General features: G+C 65.8%; 2 protein-coding genes across 5 annotated transcripts; both read left to right on the top strand.

Annotated features, from left to right (window-relative positions):
• The first annotated feature begins 1,438 nt into the window (after nt 1-1,438).
• FGF17 (fibroblast growth factor 17) lies at nt 1,439-6,174 on the top strand. 2 transcript variants are annotated; one of them, XM_032712656.1, is made up of 4 exons: nt 1,439-1,468; nt 3,665-3,809; nt 4,713-4,819; nt 5,887-6,174. In XM_032712656.1, exons 1-4 carry the CDS (start codon nt 1,448-1,450, stop codon nt 6,172-6,174), a joined length of 561 nt encoding a protein of 186 aa, XP_032568547.1. In that variant the 5' UTR covers nt 1,439-1,447. The 2 variants fall into 2 exon arrangements, with proteins under 2 accessions (XP_032568547.1, XP_032568546.1); XM_032712655.1 differs by having other exon boundaries at nt 3,632-3,809.
• Nucleotides 6,175-10,496: 4,322 nt separating this feature from the next.
• On the top strand, nt 10,497-22,655 carry DMTN (dematin actin binding protein). 3 transcript variants are annotated; one of them, XM_032712748.1, is made up of 17 exons: nt 10,497-10,603; nt 16,400-16,463; nt 16,712-16,768; nt 17,338-17,409; nt 17,562-17,717; nt 17,856-17,900; nt 18,039-18,150; nt 18,259-18,315; nt 18,402-18,554; nt 18,638-18,747; nt 18,835-18,940; nt 19,589-19,650; nt 19,765-19,813; nt 20,524-20,531; nt 20,781-20,840; nt 20,939-21,019; nt 21,111-22,655. In XM_032712748.1, the coding sequence occupies exons 3-17, from the start codon at nt 16,751-16,753 to the stop codon at nt 21,222-21,224; spliced, it is 1,203 nt and encodes a 400-aa protein (XP_032568639.1). In that variant the 5' UTR covers nt 10,497-10,603; nt 16,400-16,463; nt 16,712-16,750; the 3' UTR covers nt 21,225-22,655. The 3 variants fall into 3 exon arrangements, with proteins under 3 accessions (XP_032568639.1, XP_032568637.1, XP_032568638.1); XM_032712746.1 differs by having other exon boundaries at nt 17,335-17,409; XM_032712747.1 differs by lacking the exon at nt 10,497-10,603 and adding an exon at nt 12,505-12,616 and having other exon boundaries at nt 17,335-17,409.
• The last annotated feature ends 231 nt before the right edge of the window (nt 22,656-22,886 follow it).

Below are 22,886 nucleotides of genomic sequence, written 5' to 3'. Positions count from 1 at the left end.
GGCTGGGGGGGACCGAGGCACAGCCCCCTTCCCTCCCCCCGGGGGTACTGAGCCCCCAGGATTGGGGTGGAAGGGGGTTTTGGAGCTGGGTGGGTGTGTGTGTGTGTGTGTGTGTGCTGTGTTTGTGCTCTCGGGGTTTGGGCCGAGTTCCTGCCCCTGGAGGTGTGAAGGCAGCGGGGGAGGGGGGATCTAATTTGGGTCGTTCACACTAAATCAGCGCCCCCCCCACCCCTCAGATGGCGGTGTGGGTACCCTGCTGCTCCCCATCCTGCCTGTCCCGGGGGGTCTGGCACCCCCTGGCACCGACGGGGAGGCTGAGGCACCAGCAGGAAGGCAAGTAAGTGGTTTTGGAACTAAACCCCTCCCTCCCCGTGCTGCCCCTCAGGGGTGTTGGAGCCCCCCCAGGGGTTACCCCAGCTCCCTGCCGGGGCATTTATAGGGCACTTAACACCTCCCAGGGCCAGCAAACGGCTGGTGGAGGGGTCCACAGCCTCCTCCTGCTCGGGGGGAGGCGAGACCCGCTGGGTCGGGGTGGGGAGGGGGTCCCCAGAGCCCCCCGGCACTAAAGCAGCTGGTGGGTGATGCACAGGTCGGGCCCGTGCCTGGCAGCCTGGTGACAGGAGGGTGACATAAAGCATCTGTCCCGCAGGCCTGGTACCCTCTCCACGCCCCACAGCATCATCTCCGTGGGGTGGGGTGTGATGGGGACCCCCAAGCAGCCGAACCCCACCTCCCCCCCTCCTCCCACTGCCCCATCCCACCCTCCTTCCCTGCGCGGAGCCTCTGCCTCCCGGGAGAGGTCCGGCCCCTCTTGGCGGGGCTCTCCCCCCACCTTTAAAGGCTGCCCCTTCCCCCGGCTCCCACCTCCGGGCCGGGCTCCATGGGTTGGGGGGCTGCGGGCGCTGCCCCGGGCGGCGGCACCGGCCCCAGGACCGGAGGCTGATGGGGTGGGGGCACCGGGGGCAGGATGGACCTGGATGCCCCCGAGGTGTAGGACGCGCAGCCCCCAGGGCCGGAGGAGGAGGAGAAGCCCCTGCCCCGGCTGCCTCCCCCATGCTCCGGCGCTGCCCCGGAGCCCTTGGCATCGCGCGTGGGATCTCCTGGACCCTCGGACACCCCCAGAGGGGGGATCGCCCCGGCGAGGAGGGCGCGGGAGGGTCCTCGGCTTCCCCTGCCCCGGCGGGGAGCGGGGCTGGCACCGCGGCGAGCCCGCCGTGGCACGGCCGGTGGCCCCCGGTGGCCGGGGGGCTTCGAACAGCACCATGCAGCCCCTCACCCTGCAGAACCTCTCCATGTAAGAGCCCCTCTCGCTGCCATCCCCCGTTTATTCTTTATTCTCATCCCCGCTCCTCGGGAGGAGAAAACAACCAACTCCCAACGAAACTCCCTGGTTTTTACCCCCCCTCCCCTTTTTTTCCATTTTCCCCGCAGATGTTTCCAGCTCCTCATGTTCTCCTGTCAGACACAGGTAGGTGGATGTGCTTTGCTGACCCCGGGGTGGGCGAAGGTGCCCACTCTGTGACCCTCACCCCCTGCCCTGAGCTGACCCTTCACTTTGGGGGGTGCCCGTTGCCCTGGGGGGGGGGCTTTGCCGGGGGCTGGTGTGTGCCCACCCTGAGTGGCAGTAAGTCCTGGGCAGGGAGGGATTCGGGGCTGGAGTCCCAGGCAGGGAGGGATTCAGGGATGGAGCTCCAGGAATGGAGCCCCGGGCAGGGAGAGTTGCAGGACTGGAGCTCCAGGGATGGAACCCCGGGCAGGGAGGGATGCAGGGATGGAGCTCCAGAGCTGGAAGAATACAGGGATGGAGCCTCACGGATGGAGCCCCGGGCAGGGAGGGATTCAGGGCTGGAGCTCCAGGGATGGAAGGATTCAGGACTGGAGCCTCGGGCAGGGAAGGATTCAGGGCTGGAGCTCCAGGGATGGAAGGATTCAGGGCTGGAGCCTCGGGCAGGGAAGAATGCAGGGATGGAGCTCCAGGGGTGGAAGGATGGAGCTCCAGGGATGGAGCCCCAGGCAGGGAGGGATGCAGGGCTGGAGCTCCAGGGATGGAAGGATTCAGGGCTGGAGCCTCAGGCAGGGAAGGATGTAGGGATGGAGCTCCAGGGCTGAACGGGAGGGTTGTATCTGCACCGGAGCTGCGCTTGTGCCCCTCAGCACCGACCTCAAGGGGCTGTAATTGGGGGTTCAGAAGTGAGGATCACACCCCCCCGGACCCCTCCGGACCCTCCGGAGGGTGTGGATAAGGCTGGCAGTGATGCCATCCCGCGCAGGTGACACATTCCTCGCAGCCCTGCTCGGGCAGGGGGATGTGCCGGGTCCCTCAGCCGGGAGCTGCTGCCGAGGGGGTTAACGGGGTCTGGACCCCACCAGCGGGGGGGGGGGGGGTGAGGTTTGACACCCCCTCCCCTCTCTCCCCGCACCCTCTGGGGCTGCACCGTCGCTTTTTGTGGCTTTAGAAAGGCAGCGCCTTTTAAAATCCACTGTTCCATATCAGCACCCTCTGCTCCAGCGCCCAAACAAAACCCCCGCGGCCGCGGCCCCGCGGCATTAAAACATCCCCGGGACCTTTTTTCTTTCTTTTACACCCCCCCCTCCTTTTTTTTTTTTTTTCCCCTTCCCAAGGTAAACGCTTTTATTTCTTTGAAAATGAGAGGGGAAGGGAAGCGCCTTTGATGGAGAGGGGCCGCCCCCCCCTCCCATCCCATCCCACCTCCCCCGACAGCCCCAAAGGCTTTAAAGCAGATTCCCGGCAGGAAATGAGTCCCCGGGGACACACAAAGGTGGGCAGGGAGTTTGGGGGGGGGGGGGGGGCACCATCCCACTGCTCCGTGCAGGGCTGGATCCCCCCCTGCCTTCCCAGGGAGGGGATGCCACAGCCTGGGAATGTGGGTGGCAGGTCCCTTGTCCCCCCCCCCCCCGATGCTGTGCACCCCAAGCTGGGCTGGTGAGACCCCAAATGTCCCCCCCCCGGAGTACATCCCCTGCCCACAGACCCTTCCAAGCTGGTTTGGGGGCTGGGGTCCCTCGGGTGCTGCCCTGAGCCCCTCTTACACCGGGACTAAAGTGAGTTTTCCTTCAGGATGTGTGTTGAGAGGGTCTGGTTGGAGTCCAGAGTGGGGGGGGGGGCTACTCATCACCCCGAGTCCCCCTCCCCACCTCACCTGCCCTAATTAGCTGCTGTTTTCCCTCTGACCACCCTCATGTGCTGCTCCTGCCTGGTCAGGAGCTGTCTCAGAGTCCAGGATATTTATTCCAAGCTCAGGATGGACCGGGAGGGGACAGCTCTGCTCCTGGGACACCCAGCCTGGCTCTGGGGGGTCTCACCCACCATGAGGGACTCAGTGGGGTTTTCCCCAGCTCAGCTCCTGCATCCCAGGCTTTCCCTGGGGCCTGCTGAGCACCCTGGGGTGGCTGTGCCAGGAGGGGAACATCCTTCCCTGCATCCCCCTGCTGCCTGGGACAATAAACAGGATCTTTGCCCGCCCCATTCCCGATCCAAAGCAAGCCCTGGCTGCTGCTCCAAGGGAACCAGGTGGTTGGGAGCTCCCTTTGCCCATTCCCAGGCTCTCCCCCCCTGCTCCCCTTGCCGTCCCAAAGCGAATTGATTCCGTTTTTCCCTTTGTAAACAAAGGGGGAGAACCAACCGTCTCCTAATTTTAACCAGTACGTGAGGGACCAGGGGGCCATGACGGACCAGCTGAGCCGGCGGCAGATCCGGGAATACCAACTCTACAGCCGGACCAGCGGGAAGCACGTCCAGGTCCACGGGAAGAGGATCACGGCCACCGCCGAGGACGGCAACAAATTCGGTGAGAGGGGCTGCTCAACCCCCCCCTGGGAAGCTCATGGAGACTCCTGGGGAATGTCTCTTCCCGAGGGGGAATGGTGTGGGGGGAGCTGTTCCAGCCCGGCTGGTTTTACGCCCAAAAATTCCCTCCCCGGATAACTCCGGTGAGAGGCTCGGCTCCGAAGAGCCCTGACCTCAAAACTTCCCAAACCGTGGATTTCTCCGGCTCCATGCAGAATTATAAGCCCCATATTCAGGGCTTATGCTTTCTAATCCCTTCCTGGCACGAGACAAACAACTTTTCCCGGGGGGGAACTGCCCGATCCCGGCATCCACCTCTTAAATATCCATAGGTGGTGGGCAGATCCCATCCCGGCCACACCACCTTTCCCATGGGGTTCTCCAGCCCGGGCATCCCAGCCCCACAAACCCCCCAGGGCTGGAATCCCTCAGAACTTCAGGAAAGGCTTTTCCAAGCCTGGTGAACAGCGAGGCTGAACCACCACCTTTCCCGGGGTTTTCCCTGGATTCTCCCAGCTGGATCCACCAGGGGTGAGGGTTTTGGTGTCGCTGCCAACCCTCTGGAGCCGGGACCGTTGTGGAGGAACGATGAGGATGGGGATAATTAACCTGCTGGCTTAATTATAATTAACCTGCTGGACTCGGTCTGGCCCTGGAGAGCTCATGGAATCCCGAAAACTTGGATGCACTGGAGAGGGAGGGAGGAGCTGGTGCCTCCAGCAACCCCCAGTTTGGCTCTGCTGGGTTTTAACAAAACCCCCTTGGGCATCCTGGACTGGGAGATTCCCTGGCAAGGGCTGCCCTGCCCTGGGCTGATGGGAGCAGGGAGAAGGGGTTGGGAGGGGGGGATTTTGGTGCTGGAGGGGGTGTCCCAGCCCCCATGGGACACATCCTCTGCTCCCAGCCAAGCTCATCGTGGAGACGGACACGTTCGGGAGCCGCGTGCGCATCAAGGGGGCCGAGAGCGAGAAGTACATCTGCATGAGCAGGAGGGGAAAGCTCGTCGGGAAAGTGAGTCCTGGACCCCCCCATGCCCCCTCTGTGTCCCCACTGCCCCCCCAACGTGTCCCCCCCAGTCCCTGGAGCTCAGCCTGGGAGCCCACTGAGATCCCCAGCCAGGCTGGTCTCCCCGTCCCCGCTCGCATGGGTTATGGGGATGAACTGGGGGGGCTCTGCCTGACCCCCCCTTTTCCTCCCTTAGCCTTGGGTGCTGCAAGGAGAAGCCCCTGGGGAGCTGGTCCTGGTGCTTTGGGGTTGAATCCATGGGGAACAGGGTGGGAGGTGACAGAGGTGGGGTGTGGGGTGATAAAAATGGGCTTTGGGGTGTCAGGGGGGTGATAAAAGGAGGCTGGAGGGTGGGAGGGGTGGGTTGGGGATGGCAGGGATACACTGGGGGGGTGGCAGGGGTGGTGACAAAGAGGGTCTGGGGCGTGTTAGGGGTGGGCTGGGGGTGACAGATGAACTGGGAGGTTTTTTAGGATGATGGGAAAGGTGGTCTGGGGGTGAGAGAGATGGACCCAGGGGGGTGCCAGGAGTGGTCTGGGGGTGAGAGAGGTGAATCTGGGGGGTGCCAGGAGTGGTCTGGGGGTGAGAGAGGTGAATCTGGGGGGTGCCAGGAGTGGTCTGGGGGTGAGAGAGGTGAATCTGGGGGGTGCCAGGAGTGGGCTGGGGGTGAGAGAGGTGAATCTGGGGGGTGCCAGGAGTGGGCTGGGGGTGAGAGAGGTGAATCTGGGGGGTGCCAGGAGTGGGCTGGGGGTGAGAGAGGTGAATCTGGGGGGTGCCAGGAGTGGGCTGGGGGTGAGAGAGGTGAATCTGGGGGGTGCCAGGAGTGGGCTGGGGGTGAGAGAGATGGTCTGGGGGGTGCCAGGGATGGGCAGGGGGGTGACAAAGACGAACTTGGGAGGTTTCAGAGGTGAGCTGGATGACAAAGACAGTTGGGGGGGGGTGCCAGGAATGCTATGGGGAGCCCCAACATCTCTCGAGTCCCACCCCCAAGCACCCCTCCCCATCCCTGCGGACCCTCAGAGCCCTCTCTCCTCCTCCTCCTCCTCCTCCTCCTCCTCCTCTCCCCGCCGCAGCCCAACGGGAAGAGCAAGGACTGCATCTTCACCGAGATCGTGCTGGAGAACAACTACACGGCGTTCCAGAACGCGCGCTACGAGGGCTGGTACATGGCCTTCACCCGCCGGGGCCGCCCCCGCCGCGCCTCCCGCAGCCGCCAGAACCAGCGAGAGGCCCATTTCATCAAGCGCCTGTACCGGGGGCAGCTGCCCTTCCCCAACGCCGAGCGCCAGAAGCAGTTCGAGTTCGTGGGCTCGTCCTCGCCCACCCGCCGCTCCCGCCGCACCCGCGCCCCCCGCCCGTAACCCCCGGAGCCGCCCCCGCCCCTGCCCCGCCGCTCCCGGCCCCGGGGGCTTCCCCGCTTCTCTGGGAACGCGGGGGTTTTCAGACGCCCCCTGGGGCGGGGAGGGCTCGGTTTGGTGGCGAAATCCCCCGGAGCATCCCGTGGGATCCCACCCAGCGCCTTCGCCCGCTCCCCTCGGAGGTGGTCGCCGGGCTCCTGCATCCCTGGAGAGTCCCGCGGTGCCTTTGCCCTCCTCATCCTCGCGGCCTTCGGCCTCGCCAGCCCCTGCCCTGTCGCTCCCAGCGCCGGGTGTTTGTTTGTTCCCTGCTTTTCTGAAAACGCTGGATTTTCGGCTGCCCCCTCGGGTGGGGAGGGCAGGGTTTGGAGCACAGTCACCGGTGGCTGCAGCCCCACGCTGGGCTCCTGAATCCCTGGAGCATCCCAGGGGATCCACATTCCCCAGTGCCTTTGCCCACTTCCCCCAGCAACCCCCTGGGACACGATCACTGGGCTCCTGAATCCCTGGAGCACCCCGGGGGATCCACAGTCATCAGTGCCTTTGCCCATTCCCCCCAGCAACCCCCTTGGACGTGATCACTGTGCTCCTGAATCCCTGGAGCATCCCAGGGGATCCATGTTCACCAGTGCCTTTGCCCGCTTCCTCCCACCCCAGCAACCCCCTTGGACATGATCACTGGGCTCCTGAATCCCTGCAGCATCTCAGGGGATCCATGTTCACCAGTGCCTTTGCCCACCCCTCCCAGTAACCCCCCTGGACATGATCACTGGGCTCCTGAATCCCTGGAGCATCCCAGGGGATCCACATTCCCCAGTGCCTTTTCCCACTTCCCCCAGCAACTCCCCGGGACATGATCACTGTGCTCCTGAATCCCTGGAGCATCCCCAGGGATCCACTTTTGCCAGTGCCTTTGCCCACCCCTCCCAGCAACCCCCCTGGACACGATCACTGTGCTCCTGAATCCCTGGAGCATCCCAGGTGATCCACATTCCCCAGTGCCTTTGCCCACTGCCCCCAGCAACCCCCTTGGACATGATCACTGGGCTCCTGAATCCCTGGAGCATCCCATGGGATCCACATTCACCACTTTGGTGCCTTCACCCCCTTTCCCTCACCAGGCCCTCAGGGATGTGTCCCTGTGCCACCAAGGGCTGGGACCCCCTGGGCACATTCCTGTCCCTGGGGGCACCACAGGCAGGTGCTGGAGAGCGTGGGCTGCCCATCTGTCTGTCTGTCTGTCTGTCTGGGGAGTGCCTGGGCACACAGACCCCGGGACCAGCACTTGTACCCCCCACAGCCCCCACGTTATTTATTGGAGGGGAAGGTCTGTGCCCACCAGGCCAAAGAGAAACAACCTTTAAGTGATTTTTTTATTATGCTATCAATTATTTTTATCTTTCTTTTGTGTGTGTGTGTGTTTTTACCAGCCCTGCTGTTTGTGAGTCAGTTTTTAGGCCTCGGAGGATTTAGACTTGGGAGTTTCTTTGTGTAAAGGAGGAAACCTCGAGGCAAATAAAAGTGAGTGTGGACACTGATGGGGCCTGGGGGTCTTTTCCTTCCCGGCCTGAGGCTTTGCCATGGATGTTGTGCCTGCTGGGATGGGGGGAACCCAATTCCCTGGGCATAGGGAAGCCCGGGGGGGGGAAGCCAGGGGCAGATGGAGGGTGGAGGTGGCTGCAAAAGGGGTCCCCCACCCCTGTCTGTGCCCCTCACTTGGTGTCCTGGAGGTGGCTGCTGCATCCTGGTGGGCAGGGCAGCACTTGTGGTGTGGTGCCCAGTGTGGTACCCGTTGTTCTCCCCCCATCAGGGCATCACCCTCGCTGTGATACCCAGCCTGGTACCCTCTGTTCTCCCCACCCCAGTGTGGTACCCCCCTGTTTTCCCCCACACAATGTCACCCAGGGTCATAACTACTGTTCTTCCTCCCTGGCCATCACCCTTGGCACGGGACAATCTGTTCCCCACCAGGGCATCTTCCTTGATGTGTCACCCAACCTGCCACCCACTGTTGTCCCCCTAAATGTGGTACCCACTGTGGCCCCCCCAGGGCATCATTTTTGGGGTGGTACCAGCATAGCACCCCCTGCTCTCCCCCTCCAAGGGCACTGCCCTCATCCTGGTGCCCAGTTTGGTGTCCCACAGGGCATCCCTCTTGTCACGGTACCCTCTGTTCCCCTCACCTGCATCACTTTTTGGGTGGCACCCACTCTGATATCCGCATTCTCTGCCCCCCTCAGGGCATCACCCTTGGTGTGGTACCCACCGTGGTCCCCCCTGTCCTCCCCCCAGGGCATCACCCTCAGCCTCGTGCCCCCCTGTTCCCCTAAATGCCACCACCCTCAGAGTGGGTACCCAGCTTGGCAACCCCTGTTCTCCCTGCTGGGGGCCACCACTCCGGCCGTCCCTCCCCTACCCCGGGCCGTGCCCCCTCCCCATAATCGCCTTGCCCTGTGACAATGCCCTGGGCGGTGGCAGCCGGACCCTGGGGGGGCCTTAATCCCCGAGCCGGGCCCCCCCCCCCAGCCCCTACAAAGCCCCTCCAGCACAATGTGGGGTGGGGAGGGAGACCCCGACCGAGGAGGGGGGGAAAATTATAACAGTTTGAGTTAAATGAAGCTTTAAAGCAGGAGGGAAATGCAACACCCGGCAATTAGGGGCGAACAAAGCGCCGCTGCCCAGGTGTGGCGGCCGGAATTAGCCCGAGCGGCCGCGGGGATTTCAGGGTTGGGTTTGGTTTTTTTTTCTTCCCCCTCCCGTTTCCTTCGGCCCCACAGCCCCGGCTCCTTGTTCCTGCAGGAATCCGAGACGTCCTTGAAAGGAGAAGGCTTTGAGAAAGGAGCCGACTGGGTCCGGACCCTCCCCGCCCCCGCCGCCCCCTCCCCAATTTAGCCCGAGCTTCAAAGGTAGAGGAGTTCCCTTTGTGTAATCTCCGCTTTAATTTCCCCCCCCCCCCGTCCCTTCTTTTTTTTTTTTCCCTCTCTCTTCTCCTTCCCAAGCCCTTCCTCTCTTTTCTTTACAGGGTTTTCCCCTTCCTCCCCTCTCTTTCTTCTCGACCTCCCGGGATAGAAAGGGCTCGGAAGGGTGAGTCCTTTTTAATTATGGCTGGGGAAGGAGGAGAAGAGAGGAAAAAAAAAAAGAAAGAGAAAACCTCACACTGCTTCTTTCTTGTTTTTTGAGGTGAGACCTGGGGCGGGGGGCGGAGGTGGGGACGGGAATGTCCTCTGTGCAGAAAGTGCACTGGAGGGTGTCTCTCCCTGACACAGTGTGTCCAGCCTTTCCCAAGGCTTTGCTCTCCCGTGGGATGCTGGAGGGGCCTGGGGATGCTGGAGGGGTCTGGGAGGGCTGCCCAGCCAGCAAGGGACACTCCCCAAAGCACCCACCCGGCTGCAGAGGTGAGGGGTGTCAGCCCCCACCCCACTGCCACCCCAGTCCCATGGTCCTTGTGCTCCCAGCCGTGACAGAGGGGACCCATGAGCTGGACTGGGGGTGTCACTGGGCTGGCAGGGCCTGGTGTCCCCTGGGACATGGGGAGCACCCAGAACAGCCCCTGGAGGGTGACTGCCCTTGCAAACCCAGGAACCCTGGGGGGGGAGAAGGGGGTCAACAGGGCAATTTTGGGTCAGGCAGCTGCTTCACAGAGGGGCACAGGGGCTGTGTCCCCCCCGGGAATGTGGGAATGCTCCTTGGCCCCATCCTGCAGGGCAGCAAGGCCGAGGGAGGCTCCTGCACACCCTCCATCCCTCACTGATTCCAAGGGATGGTCCTGCACCCCCTCTATCTCTCATTGATTCCAAAGAATGGTCCTGCACCCCCTCCATCCATCACACAGTCCAAATAATGCTCCTGCACCTCCTCCATCCCTCACTGAATCCCAAGGATGCTCCTGCACCCCCTCCATCCCTCATTGATTCCAAAGGATGGTCCTGCACACCCTCCATCCCTCACTGAATCCAAGGGATGCTCCTGCACCCCCACCATCTACTGAATCCAGTAGAGAGTCCTACACATCCCCATTCCTCACTGATTCCAAGGGATGGTCCTACACACCCCCATCCCTCACTGAATCCAATGGAGAGTCCTACACACCCCCATCCCTCACTGAATCCAAATGATGCTCCTGTACCCCCTCCATCCCTCCCTGAGTCCAGAGGCTGCTCCTGCACACCCTCCATTCCTCACACAGTCCAAATGATGCTCCTGCACCCCCTCCATCCCTCCCCGAGCCCAGAGGCCGCTCCCGCGCCCCCTCCATCCCCGGCTGGAGGCCGAAGGATGCTCCTGCACATCCTCCGCGCTCCATCCCGCCGGCTGCGGCGGGAGGCGGTCGCTGTGGCAACGTGCCGTGCGGCGCAGGGGAGGGGATGCTCGGCGCAGGGATGGCTCCCGGCGGACGGGCAGCGCTGCCTGCGGCGGGCCATGGGCTCCCCTGAAGGTAGGGCCGCGCTCCCCGTGCCCCCCACACCCCTCCCAGCACCCCCTCGGCATCCTCCTGCCTGAGGCCCGGCTTTGGAAGCACCGCCGGGATCGGGGGTGACCCAGCGGGGACGGGGACGGGGACGGAGGGGGGGGCTCTGCGAGCGCGCCGGGGCTGGTTGGAGCGGGATAAGTGCATTCCCAAACTCCTCCCTCCCTCCCTGCGGGCACCTCGGGGTGTGGGGCTGGGGGCTGGGGGGTGCTGAGCCCCCCGCGGGTGCCACGGCGGGTTCAGGCGCCCGAGCGGCCCCGGGCGCAGGTGGAATCCGCCCGAGCAGCCGCTGCCGATCGTCTTCATGCTTGAGAAACTGGGTTAGTGGTGGTGGTGAGGGAGGGGGGGGAGAGGCGGCCACGGCCTCGATTATTCATGGGCACGGCCCCCGGGGGGGGCGGCTGGGGCCGGCGGAGCCCCCTCAGCGCGGGGGCGCGGCGGCATCGCGGGCTGCTCGTGGATCAGCGAGCCGGGCTGGCCCTGGCACCGAAGGACACGTGTGTGCATCCCCCCGGGGGTGTATCCCCCCCAGACGTTCACCTTGGGGTGTGTATCCCCCCAGATGTGCATCCCTGGGTGTGTATCCCCCCCAGATGTGCGTCCCTGGGTGTGCTTCCTCCCTCCCAGGTATTTATTCATCCCTGGGTGTCCATCCCCGGCCGTGCATCCCCCTGGGTGTCCATCCCCGGCCGTGCATCCCCCTGGGTGTCCATCCTCCCCAGTGCATCCCCCTGGGTGTCCATCCCCCCCAGACGTGCTTCCAGGGGGTCCAACAGCCCTTTCCAGAGCCAGGACAGGAACGGAGGCAGCAAACAGCGGGAGCAGAGCGCTGGGGAGAGGAACCCAGAGAGGGAGCTGCTGTCAGCAGGCTGCTCTCTCCCACACAGAGCCGGGAATAGACGCTGGATCCCAGCGCTGCGGCACCAACGCAGCCCCGCCGCCCCCGGGGGGGGTCCAGCCGTGGCACCGTTCCCGTGCCGGGTGCCTGGATCCTCAGCCAGGCCCCTGTTCCCAGCGGCTCCAGAGGGATTAGGGATGGTCACAACCTCCGTGCCCTGCCCCAGCCCAGCCCTGGGGGCTCATCCCAAGGGACTCCCGGGATGTGGGGGGCTCAGGATGTGCGGGAGGGGGGGACATCAACTCTCCCTGCCAGAGCCCAGGGCTTGATTTTGGCAGGTCCTCAGCGCCTCCCGGCCCTTCGTGGGCTCCGCTGGCACCGTGGATGGAGATTCCTACTGGATTTCCCCTCCCAGGGCAGCGGGGGGTGGGCGCCGCCCTCGCAGCACCCCCAAACCCAGCCTGGGCGTCGCATTGGACGGCAGGTGCCCCCCACCACTCCCCCACACCCTGTCACAGCCCGGCGGGGTGCTCAGCTCCTCCGGTCGGGGCTGGGGGTGCCCAAACCCCGGCGAGGGGCTGTGTGGGGGAGCAGGGGCTGCCGTGCCCGGTTGGCAGCGGGGGCTGCAGGGGTGGTGCCGGGGGTCCGGGCTGTTCCTGGCAGCGGGGCAGGCCGGGTTATCGCTGTTTTCCTCCCTCTTTGTGCCGGGGAAGCGGGAGGAGCGGGAGCCAATAACTGCTTCGTCATGATGCCGGCTAATTCTCCCCTTGTTGGGAAAGGGACTGAGCCAGCAGCGAGCGAGGTGGGCAGAGGCGAGCGGCACCCACGCAACCCACCCACCCACCCATCCACGCGCTCCTCCACCCCTCCACGCAGCCTCCCACGCAACCCACCCCCGCCCGCCCCGGCGCGGTTATCGGGCGGCGAGGGCGGCGGGGCTGGCGGTGGCAGATAGGCTCGTCCGCTCCTCCGCTCGCTCGCCCTCTCGCCCGCCCCGCCGTCACGCTCTCGGATGCGCCGCAGCCGCCGCAGCCCCGGTGGCCCCCACGCGCGATCGGGTGGCCGGGCGAGCGGAGCGGGCCGAGGGCGTCCCCCCGCAGCGCCCCGCGGCCGGAGGGATGCGGTGTCCTCCCCGCGCGTAGGTGAGTGAGCGAGCGAGCGGCCGGGCTCTGCGGGGCTCGGGAGGGGGGGACGCGGACGCGGGTGGGGGACGCGCCGCCCCGGGGGGGGTGCGGGGGGAGCGGTTCGCCGCGGCCCGTGTTTGCTTTGCCGTCTCCCGCCGCTCCCTCTTTCCCGGCTCTCCCGGGGGATTTGTGGGAGGGGGAGAGGGCTGAAAGGAGCCCCACGCCTTGTCCTCCCCTTTCCCCCCCCGCTCCCTGCCCTTGCCGGGGGGCCGCGGGAATAGGAAGGGCGGTGACCCGAGGGGGGGACGTGGGGACAGGGGGTTCCATCGCCGACCCCTCGCCGACACCTCACCCGCCCCACCCCACCCCCCGGGGCATCACAGTGCTCCACAACCCCCCCGGGACACCCCCTGCCCTCCTCCCCCGGGGGCATTGCCATGGGCACCGCGTATCCCAAGGGAGGAGGCCGGGACAGCCCTGCCATTCCCAGCAGCCCCGCTTGCAGAGTGAGCTTGTGGGGTCTCAGCGCTGTTGAAGAGGGGGGGGGGGGCACTCCCCATCCCACCCCCCTCTCCGTGAAGGCCTTTGATGATCCCTGGCCGTGGTGGTCGGAGTTTTGCCGTGGACATGGGATTTTGGAGCCTCCCCTCATCCCCAGCTTCTCCAGGCCCCCCTGGCAAAGCACCAAGGGGCCAAACTCCCACCATGGAGCATCACAGGGCTACCTGGAGGGGGGAATTTGGGGTGCAAAACGCGCCTTCCCCCCCTCAGTTCTTGGCCACGAATGGAACCACCTCCACGGGGGGTTCAGCCCCCGGCTGTGGGCGTGCAGGGTGGGTGCTCAGGCAGCGCTAATTCCTGCCTCTCCCGGGAAAACCTGGGCCACCAGCTGCCACCTCGGCCCCGGGGACCCCCCGGCCACATCCCCGGTGTCCTGCCAGGTGGGTGCCTCGCTGTGACAGCCCCATGCCCGGTATCGGGGTGCCCAGGGCCCCCCCACCCCGGGGTTCCCGGTGCTGGGCATCCCTGGGGGCTGTTCCCGGAGAGCTGGCAGAACTGGGGGAGGGGGGTTTTGGGGGCCGGGGGGCACCACCAGACCCCCGCGGGGAGCCCCGGAGGGCGCGGCCTCCGCACACACCCCCAGCGGGTCCCTCCGCGTGCGGGATGAGCAGGCTAATCCTACTCTAATCCCAGATTACGTGCCACGTGAGCCGCGGCCCAAAGCGGGCAGCGGCGTGGCCAGCGGGGCAGGGGGGTCGGGGACGGACCCCCCCCCCCCCCCCCGGGAGCTTTGGGGTGAGGGCCGGGTATCCCCGCTCCAAACTTGTCTGAGGGCTCGGAGCCTCCCGGCAGCGCTGAGGGAGCAGGAGAGCGGGTGGGTTGGCCCAGATTCCTGGGAGGGGAGGAACCGAGGAGGTGGAAATGCCTCCTCTCCGTCTCCATCCGCCCCGGGATGGGGTGGGCGGGTTGCTGCTCCCGCAACCCGGAGAACTGAGGCTCGGAGCATCCCCGTGCCCGCCGCAGGACGCACCTTCCATCCCGGGGATGGAAAAACCCCCGCGGCCAGGCGCTGCCAGCTGGTGGCTTTTAAGGCCACCGGGGTCCCCGAGAGGGGTGCAGTGGCACGGAAGCGATGGGCTGGGCTGTCGATGGGCACGGGGTCGCTCCCGCCGCCGGGAGATGCCCCGGCGGGGATGGAAAAGGGAGAAACAGGACAAAGGAGGAACCGGACACCGTTCGGCCGCGGGTCGGGGACCCACGTGCTCCCGTGGTCGCGATCAAGTTGCCGGTGGGGCCCCACGTGCGGCGGTGCCTCGGTTTTCCCCCGGTGGAGGATGCTCCGGGTCTCTCCCGGGCTGTGTTTGTTTGGGGTTTGTGTCGGGAGGAGGAGCAGGAGGAGCAGGAGGAGGCCGGGGCTGGGCTGGGCTGGGCTGGGAAACACCGGACGCCGTTCCCAGGGCTGGCGGGAACCGTCTGTTCGGGGAACTTGTGACCCCGCGTGTCCCCCCCGCTTCCACCGCTGGCGGGGAGCCGGGGAGGCTGCGGGGACACCGGGGGGCTCCTGCCCCGCACAGCGGCAAGGGCGAGGAAGGGAGGATGAGGAGGAGGCCGAGGGGAGGAAGGCTGGGGGGGGTCCCTGCCCGCTCCCCCGCGGGCAGTGGGGGGTGTTCTCCCAGCCTGGCCCCTGGCCCAGGGCCGGGCACTGATGGCTTTGGCGGCTGCGAAAAGTCAAATCCGGATTTCCTCGGGGTGGGGAGGAGGGAACCGGCCTCTTCCCGCTGCAGCACAGCCCTCGCCACGGGCCCCCCCAACCCGGGGACAGGAGGTGGGGGGGGACCGGCACCCCCACATCCCGGTGAGCCCCCTCCGGCGCGTGTCCTGTCTGTCTGTCCCTCCCTCCCTCCTCCACCACCACTCTTCCCGCGGCTCCCTGCCCAGCTCCTTTCCCTCCCCGCTCCGGCGATGTTCCCTGGGTACCCTCAGCATCGCCCTGGGAAGGGGGGAACGGCGTGTTCCCCCCACACACCCTCCCCTCTCCCTCTCGCCCTCCTGGCCGGGAAAATCCCAAACACGCTTATCTCGGGAACACGCGGGGCACCTGCCAGCGGGCTTGCGGGGAGATTGGATGTTGCCATGGGGAGCGCGGCTGCCATCGGGGCGGTGGCTCCCTGCCTGCGCCAGATAAGATGTCCCCGCGTCCCCCAGCGCGGGGGGGGACGACGGGACAGACACACACCGTGGCCGAGCTGGTTGTGCAGCAACCGGCACCCTTCGCCAGGTTTTTTGGCGTCTCTCCGCACCCCCCCGGCTCGGGGTTGTTTTTCCTTCCCCTCCGGCGTCCGCATCCAGACGTCCCCGCACCCCCCTCCCGCCGCTCCCGCCGCTTCCTCCGCCATCGCATCCATCTGCTCGCTGCCACCGCGGCCCCGCCGGTGTCCCAAACGCCCCCGGGGGTGTGACCGGAGGCCGGGGGGCTGCCCTGGCCCCGCCGCTGGAAAGTGTGAGCTCATGGATGTGCCCGGACAATGCCGCCTTGTGCCGCGCTCGGGGCCCATCCCGTCCCACCGGCCCCCGGCGCTGCGGACCCCCGGGGGAGCTGGGAGGTGCTGGGGGTGGGGGTGAGAGGGTTAAAAGCCCTCCCCGGTGACGAATATGGGGGTCATTTGTGGCTGGGGGGGGGGGGATGGAGCTGCCGGCAGGGCCTCCTCGTGCCGGGCTGGACCCTCGTGCGGGCAGCGGGAGGATGCTCCCAGATTTCTCAGACCTGCTCCTTCTCCATCTCTGCATCCCACAGGGGGTGATTCGCCCGTCCTGGGGGCCGTGGGGCTGGGGGACAGCAGGGTTGGGGTCCCCAGAGGGGGTGACACCCCCCAGCCCACGCCCAGGGTTGGGGTTCAGGGCCGGAGGGTTCCAGCACTGTTGTTGCCCGACTCGCACGAGGCTTTTCCCAACTCCCTCCCCCCCTCCGAGAGGAGAAGTTTTGAGGAGAATGGGGAATTTTCCCCTTTGTGTGCGCGGCATTGTGGGTGTAAAGCGCAGGGAGGGCCGAGGCCCCGGGGGGCTGTGGGGGGCTGAGCACAGCACGCCCGTCCCGCTCCCGCTGGAGCCTTCTCGAGGCCGCCGGACAAAAGGGCGTCATTCCCGCTGCTCCCGCTTGCCAGCACCGTCAGCAGCCGCCGGGCAGCCGGCAGGGGCAGGGGACACACGGCCGGGCACTGGGGTCCGCAGGGACAGCGGCGGGGATGAGGTGGAGCTCCACCTTCCTGTGAGTCACCGCCACCTCTCCCGTCTCCCTTGCAGAGGGAATATCCGAGCCCCAGCCCGGCGTCGGCGTCCAGAGGGATGTGGAGCCACAGAGGCAGCGGTGAGTGCCCCGTGCCTGTTCCCCCTGCCTGGGGGACAGTGGCACCCCCCGGGAAGCCTGTCCTGCTGTCAGCACAGCGATATTTGGCAGGGGGAGGATGTGCCAGCCTCGTACCGCGTTAGGGTTTGGTGCCTGGGGGGCTGCCCCATGGCAGGAGGGTGGTGGGACGGGGGCACCTCGCCCCTGACCAACACGGGGGTGCTCTGTGCCCACCCTGGCTGTCCCCCAACCTTCTGCTCTCCCCACAGGACCCTGTGACTGACACAACCTCTCCTGCCCACAGCTGAATGGAAAGACTGCAGAAGGTAAGGGGGGGGGCATGGGCAGGGTCCTGGGGGATGTGGGCAGGGTGCTGGGGGTCCAGGACAGGGTGCTGGGGGTCCAGAAAGAATGCTGGGGGTCCAAGTAGGGGCTGGGGGTCCAGAAAGGATACTGGGGGTCCAGGACAGGGTACTGGGGGTCCAAGCAGGGGCTGGGGGTCCAGGACAGGGTGCTGGGGATGCAGGCAGGGTGCTGGGGACATGCAGGCAGTGGCTGGTGGCCAAGGGCAGGGGCTGGTGGCCAAGGACATGTGGAAATGGGATACCCTTAGCAGGGCTCTGCCTTCCTCCTCCTCCTCCTCCTCCTCCTCCCAGCCCAACCTGGCAGCACCATCTAGTGGCAGCATGTCCTGGCTAAAGCACTGTCCCCTGTCTCCAGAGGAGCAAAGGAGACCCCAGTGCCCTCCCAGAAATCCCCAAGGAATCTTTATCCCGGGGCACTGAGGTCCATGGGCACCATGGTTGTCCCCAGGCCCCCCTGCCACGCCGCGGGTTCCCAAACACAACCCTGAGCCCCTTCCTGGGCCTAAAATGTCTCCTTTTCCTTCCAGCAGCCACTGACCTCCCCTGGGAGCGTCTGTTCTTCCCGTGGATCCAGCGTTCCTGGATCGCCCTCCAGCATCGTGGTAAGAAGCCATTCCCACCTTCCCACCACATCCCTCCACCCTTGGGGACAGGAATGCACCTCCCCAAACCCCCTCCCATCACCCTGGCAGGGCCACATTCCCGAACATCCTCTTTCCACGCTCCAAATGAAGGTGTTTTCCCTCCTTTCCAGGCCAAAATGGACAACGAGGTCCTGGGATACAAGGACCTGGCTGCCATCCCTAAGGACAAGGCGATCCTGGACATCGAGCGCCCCGACCTGATGATCTATGAACCCCATTTCACCTACTCGCTCATGGAGCACGTGGAGCTGCCCCGGAGCCGGGAGGTGAGGATGCCCCTGGGCCCCTGGCCTGTGTCCCCAGGGTGTTTTTGGGGAAGGGGAGGGACTGTGGCAGGGGGGAGGAATCCCAGCTGTGGGGCTACCGGAATAAAGTGGAATAAAATGCTTCTTGCCTCCCCGCAGCGCTCCCTGTCTCCCAAATCCATCTCTCCCCCTCCGTCTCCGGAGGTGAGTAACGGCACCGCTTGGGGCTTGGGAGGCAGGGGGTGGAATTCTGGGGAGGAGGAGGAGGAGGAGGAGGGGGCGATGCTGAATTCTGGGGAGGGGAGGTCTGGCTGATTGCTGCTCCCCCCTGTTTGCCCGCAGGTCATCCGGGAGTGGCTGGAGAGCCGGCAGCCCCCCACCAGCACCCCCGTGCCCGCCTCGCGCCAGGGCGGCTCCTCCACCCGCAGCAGCGTCCAGCACTTCCACCGACCCGGTACGACCCCCTGGCACCGGGACCCCACCCACAGAGGGCCCCCCTGGTGCTGCCAAACCCACCCTGGTGGTCCCTGAACACCCCTCGACCCCTCCTTTGTCCTTCCAGAGACCGACACGACAGAGCTCAACATATACAAGAAGCCCCCGATCTACCGGCAGAAAGGTGAGTGTGGGGGTGTCTGTGGGGTCTGTCCCGTGGAATGGGGCGCCCCAAAAGGCACTGCCTCACCCCTCCCCTGCACCCCACAGACCACCATTCCAGCGCCCACCACGGGAAGCATCTCATCGAGGACTTGATCATCGAATCCTCCAAGTTCCCGGCGGCGCAGCCCCCCGACCCCAACCAGCCCGCCAAGATCGAGACCGACTACTGGCCGTGCCCCCCGTCCCTGGCCGTCGTGGGTAGGTGGGAATGGGGGGGTTTATCCCTCTCAGAGACCCCCGTGGGGTGCCAAGGGCTCTGACACCCCCCCCCGTGCCCGCAGAGACGGAGTGGAGGAGGCGGATGGCCTCCAAGAGAGGGGAGGAGGAGGACGAGGACCTGACGGAGGAGATGAAGAACCTGCGGGAGCTCCAGAAGCAGGAGCTGAGCAAGGTGAGGGGCAGAGCGGGCGGGCAGCACCTCGGGAGGGGCTGGGGGGGTGTTGGTGTCACTCCCAACGCGTGTTCCCTTCGTCCCCAGGTCACCTCCAACCTCGGGAAGCTGATCCTGAAGGAGGAGATGGAGAAATCTCTCCCGATCCGGAGAAAAACCCGCTCGCTGCCGGACCGGACGCCCTTCCACACGTGTACGTGGGGTGTTCCTCCCGCAGCCCGGCCCTTCCCTGCCTCACCTGCTGGCTCTGGCTGCCTGCACCCCTGCCTGTACCTCCTGCATCCCTGCCCGTACCTCCTGCATCCCTGCCTGTACCTCCTGCATCCCTGCCTGTGCATCCCAATCCCTGCCTGTGCATCCCAATCCCTGCCTGTGCATCCCAATCCCTGCCTGCATCCCTGCCTGTATTTCACACATCCCTACCAGCTCCTGCATCCCTGCTTGCACCCCTGCCTGTACTTCCCAATCCCTACCTGCACCCCTGCAAGGTCCTACATCCCTGCCTGCACTCCTGCCTGTACCCCTGCCTGTACTTCCCAATCCCTACCTGTACCCCTGCCAGCTCCTGCACCCCTGCCTGTACCTCCCACATTCCTGCCTGCACCCCTGCCAGCTCCCACATCCCTGCCCATGCTTCCTACATCTCTGCCTGTACCTCCCGCATCCCTGCCAGCTCCCACCTCCCTCCCTGCCAGCTCCCACGTCCCTGCCAGCTCCCACGTCCCTGCCAGCTCCCACGTCCCTGCCTGCCCCTCCCACGTCCCTGCCTGCCCCTCCCACATCCCTACCTGTCCCTCCCACGTCCCTGCCTGCCCCCCTGACCGTCTCTCCTCTCTTCCAGCCCTGCACACGAGCTACAAGAGCTCCTCCCTGCCAGCCTCGGGCAGGAGCACCCTCACCCGGGTGAGTGGGCAGCAGCAGCGGCCCCCCCCACACTCCTGGGGTCATACCCCACCCCAGACAGGCTCGGGGGTGGCCCTGCTCTGACCCTGTCCCCTGTCCCCTGTCCCCCTGCAGCTGCAGTCGGCAGAGTTCGGCTCGGCGGGGAGCGAGAAGGGCAGTCCAGGTGAGGGTCAGCCCATGGAACGGGGCTGGTTTTTGGGAGAGGGGGTGTGGGGGAATCCCAGGGGATAGGGGGATGTCCCAAGGATGTGGAGATGTCCTGGAAATGTTGGGGTGTCCCAGGGGATGTGTAGATGTGTGGGCGGATGTGGGGATGTCCCGGAGCTGTGGGGGTTTCCCAGGGGATCAGGGGGTGTCCGAGGGATGTGGGGATGTTCTGGAGTTGTGTGGGTTTCCCAAGGAATGTGGGGATGTCCCGGAGTTGTGGGGGTGTCCCAGGAGATATGGGGATGTCCTGGGGGATGTGGGGATGTCCCGGAGTTGTGGGGGTGTCCCAGGGGATGGGGGAATGTCTGGAATTGTGGGGGTGTCCCAGGGGATATGGGGATGTCTGTGGGGTTGTGGGCATGTCCTGGAGTTGCAGGGATGTCCTGGGAGGTACAAGGGCGCCCTGAGGGATGTGGGAATGTCCGAGAGATTCATGGATGTCCTAGAGATAGGGGGGTGTCCCAGGGGATGTGTGGGCATCCCAGACATGTGGGGTTGTCCTGGGGGAATTGGGATTTTCAGGGGGGATGTGGGGATGTCCCAAGGAATTGGGAGTGCTGGGGCAAACCTGGGCTCAGCAGAGGCTGGAGAACAACCTCTGGGGGCTTGGGGGGGGGTCACAACAGGGGTGCCCAGGGCTGAGCCCTGCTCCTCTCTGTTTGCCAGCCCTGCAGGTAAGAACTCACCTGGCTGCCAGGACGGAGACCCAGCGAGAGGGTGATGTATGATGGGACAGGGGTGGGGGGACACACCGGGGCCCCCTCCGGGACTGATTCCAGAGGGGACGGGGGCCAGCTGGAGGTGGGAGGGGTACTGTGCCATGCCAGGCTGGAGCCCACCACCTTGGCATCAGTTCAGGTGGGGGAGAGCAGCCCTTTGGGGAAGGGGGGCCGGGCTGACACCAGGCTTTTGCCCCCCCCCAGAACGGCCAACGCGGGCGCATGGACAGAGGGAACTCCCTGCCCAGCATGTTGGAGCAGAAGGTGAGCGGGGCCGGGGGGGCCTTGGGGGGCTTGGACGGGGCTGGGAGGGGGCTGTGAGAGGGTCTTACAGCCGTGTGTGCCCCCCTTTCCCCCCGCAGATCTACCCCTATGAGATGCTGATGGTGACGAACCGAGGCCGCGTGAAGCTGCCGCCCGGCGTGGACAGGACCAGGCTGGAGGTGGGGGCCTTGCCAGGGGTTTTTTTTGGGGGGGTGGGGGTGCAACGGGGGGTCCCTGCACCCCGTCACCGTCCCCTCTGCCCCCACACAGAGACACCTGTCCCCCGAGGATTTCCTGAAGGTCTTTGAGATGCCCCCGGAGGAGTTCAGCAAACTGGCCCTCTGGAAGCGCAACGAGCTGAAGAAGAAAGCCTTCCTCTTCTGAGCCCCGCCCGGCCCCGAGCTCAGCCCCTGTCGCGCCGTGTACCCGCTTTAGGGCTCTCAGCCGGTTTTTAGGGCCCCTTTCCCGCACCCCCAGACCTGCCCCCCCCCCTCCCGGCCTCGCTCCTCCCGTGGGAAACGGGCTCGGGGGGGGCTCGAACCTGCCTGGCCACGGGGTGATGGGGCAGCCCCCGCCCCGGGGCAGGCACGGTTCAGCCAGGAGGGGTGGCTTGGGGGGGTCTCTGGGCTTTGTGCCCCCTTTTTGCCCCCCCTACACCCCCCCCTCGGGACTGCTGGCAGGGGCTCTGCTCTCAGCCGGCCGGGAGCGTGCTGGCTCCAGGGGGTGGGCACTGGATGGGAGGGGGGTTCCCTCCTCCCTGGGGGTCTGCTGCCTTCAACCCCCACAGCCTGGGTGCCCCTGTGCCCCCTGGGTGCCTCTGTGCCCCCCAGAGTGCCCCTCTCCCACCCTGAGACTCGGGAAGAGCCCAGGGGCCAACTCACTGCCAGACTGATGTTCTCCCGGGAAAAACCAGGCTGCCATCCCACCTTGCCCCACTCCAGCCCCCCCCTCCCAATTTTGACACCCCCCCGGGTCCCTCCTGTGCCAGCTGCTGCAGCAAGGACCCCCAAGGACACTGCCAAACCCCCCTGGCACTGGGCAGGAGCAGGGTAGGGCTGGGAGGGGGGTGAGGGGGAGCACCTGGGATGAATTTGGGGAGGGGGGGGTCTCAGTGGGACCCTGGGGCAGCTCCTGGTGCATTTCCATGGGCAGATGTGCCCACGGGGGGGGATGCACTGGGAGAGGGGGTACAGGAGGGGAAGGGGAGATGCACTGGGGGGTGCAGGAGGGGAAGGGGGGATGCGCTGGGGGGTGCAGGAGGGGAGGGGGGGGATGCACTGGGGGCGTGCAGGGGGGCACTGGGGCGATGAACTGGGCAAGGATGAACTGGGGCGATGGACTGGAGCAGGGCACGGCTCGATGGGCACCGCGGCCACCGGGGGGCTGGGCAGGGCAGTGTCCCTGTCCCCACCACCCCCCCGTCCGGCCGCGCAGGCAGGGCTCGGCACCGGGCAGCACCTCCCCTCCTCACACCCCTCCCCTCTCCCCGCACACGTTTTGGGCAGGACCCCTCTCCCCCCGCACCCCCCTTTTCCCCCCCACGCTCCCCGGTTTCTGTTTCCAGCCACTTTCCAGCCGCTAGACCTTGTTGGGATGTAAAGAATGTAATTTATCGGGAATTCACTGGCCCATACTTGCCTTTCACTGCTACAAACGACATATCTATAAATATATATATAAATATGGGTTGTTTTCGGACTGGACTACAGTGATTCACTTTCTCTGTTTTTTTGTTAGAGTTTATTTTATTTGCTGGTGTCGGAGAATCCGCGTGAGAGTGATTTTTTGCTTACAATTAAAGGTGAAATGGCTTTACCGGGCCCGACTCCGCTGCTTTGCTTCCCCCCCCCCACCTCCCTCCCCGTTCCCAAAATCCCCCCAGACCCCCCGTTGTCCCCGAGCGCGGGTCCCTGCAGATGGCGATGGTGCTCCGAGGAGGATGCGGAGCCCTTCCCCGCCTTCCTCCCGCCCCGGCCGGGCTGTGCTGGGGGCCCTCAGGGCGTGTGCGAGCCGAGCCGGGCCGGGACAGCGCTGCCCCGGTCCCGA

Source organism: Chiroxiphia lanceolata, chromosome 28, assembly GCF_009829145.1.
Source record: "Chiroxiphia lanceolata isolate bChiLan1 chromosome 28, bChiLan1.pri, whole genome shotgun sequence".
Lineage (NCBI taxonomy): Eukaryota > Metazoa > Chordata > Aves > Passeriformes > Pipridae > Chiroxiphia > Chiroxiphia lanceolata.
Note: the sequence above shows the minus strand (reverse complement) of the source record. Positions and strands in the feature narration are given on the sequence as shown.

Excerpts from the sequence above, each read along its gene's own strand:
- FGF17 (XM_032712655.1), top strand. The coding sequence starts at position 1,448 with ATGTTCTCCTGTCAGACACAG. Across the intron at positions 1,469-3,631 it reads TGTTCTCCTGTCAGACACAG|GGGGAGAACCAACCGTCTCC; the intron begins GTAGGTGGATGT and ends TTGTAAACAAAG. Across the intron at positions 4,820-5,886 it reads GGGGAAAGCTCGTCGGGAAA|CCCAACGGGAAGAGCAAGGA; the intron begins GTGAGTCCTGGA and ends TCCCCGCCGCAG.
- DMTN (XM_032712746.1), top strand. Across the intron at positions 17,718-17,855 it reads AGCTGCCCCGGAGCCGGGAG|CGCTCCCTGTCTCCCAAATC; the intron begins GTGAGGATGCCC and ends GCCTCCCCGCAG. Across the intron at positions 21,020-21,110 it reads TGGACAGGACCAGGCTGGAG|AGACACCTGTCCCCCGAGGA; the intron begins GTGGGGGCCTTG and ends GCCCCCACACAG.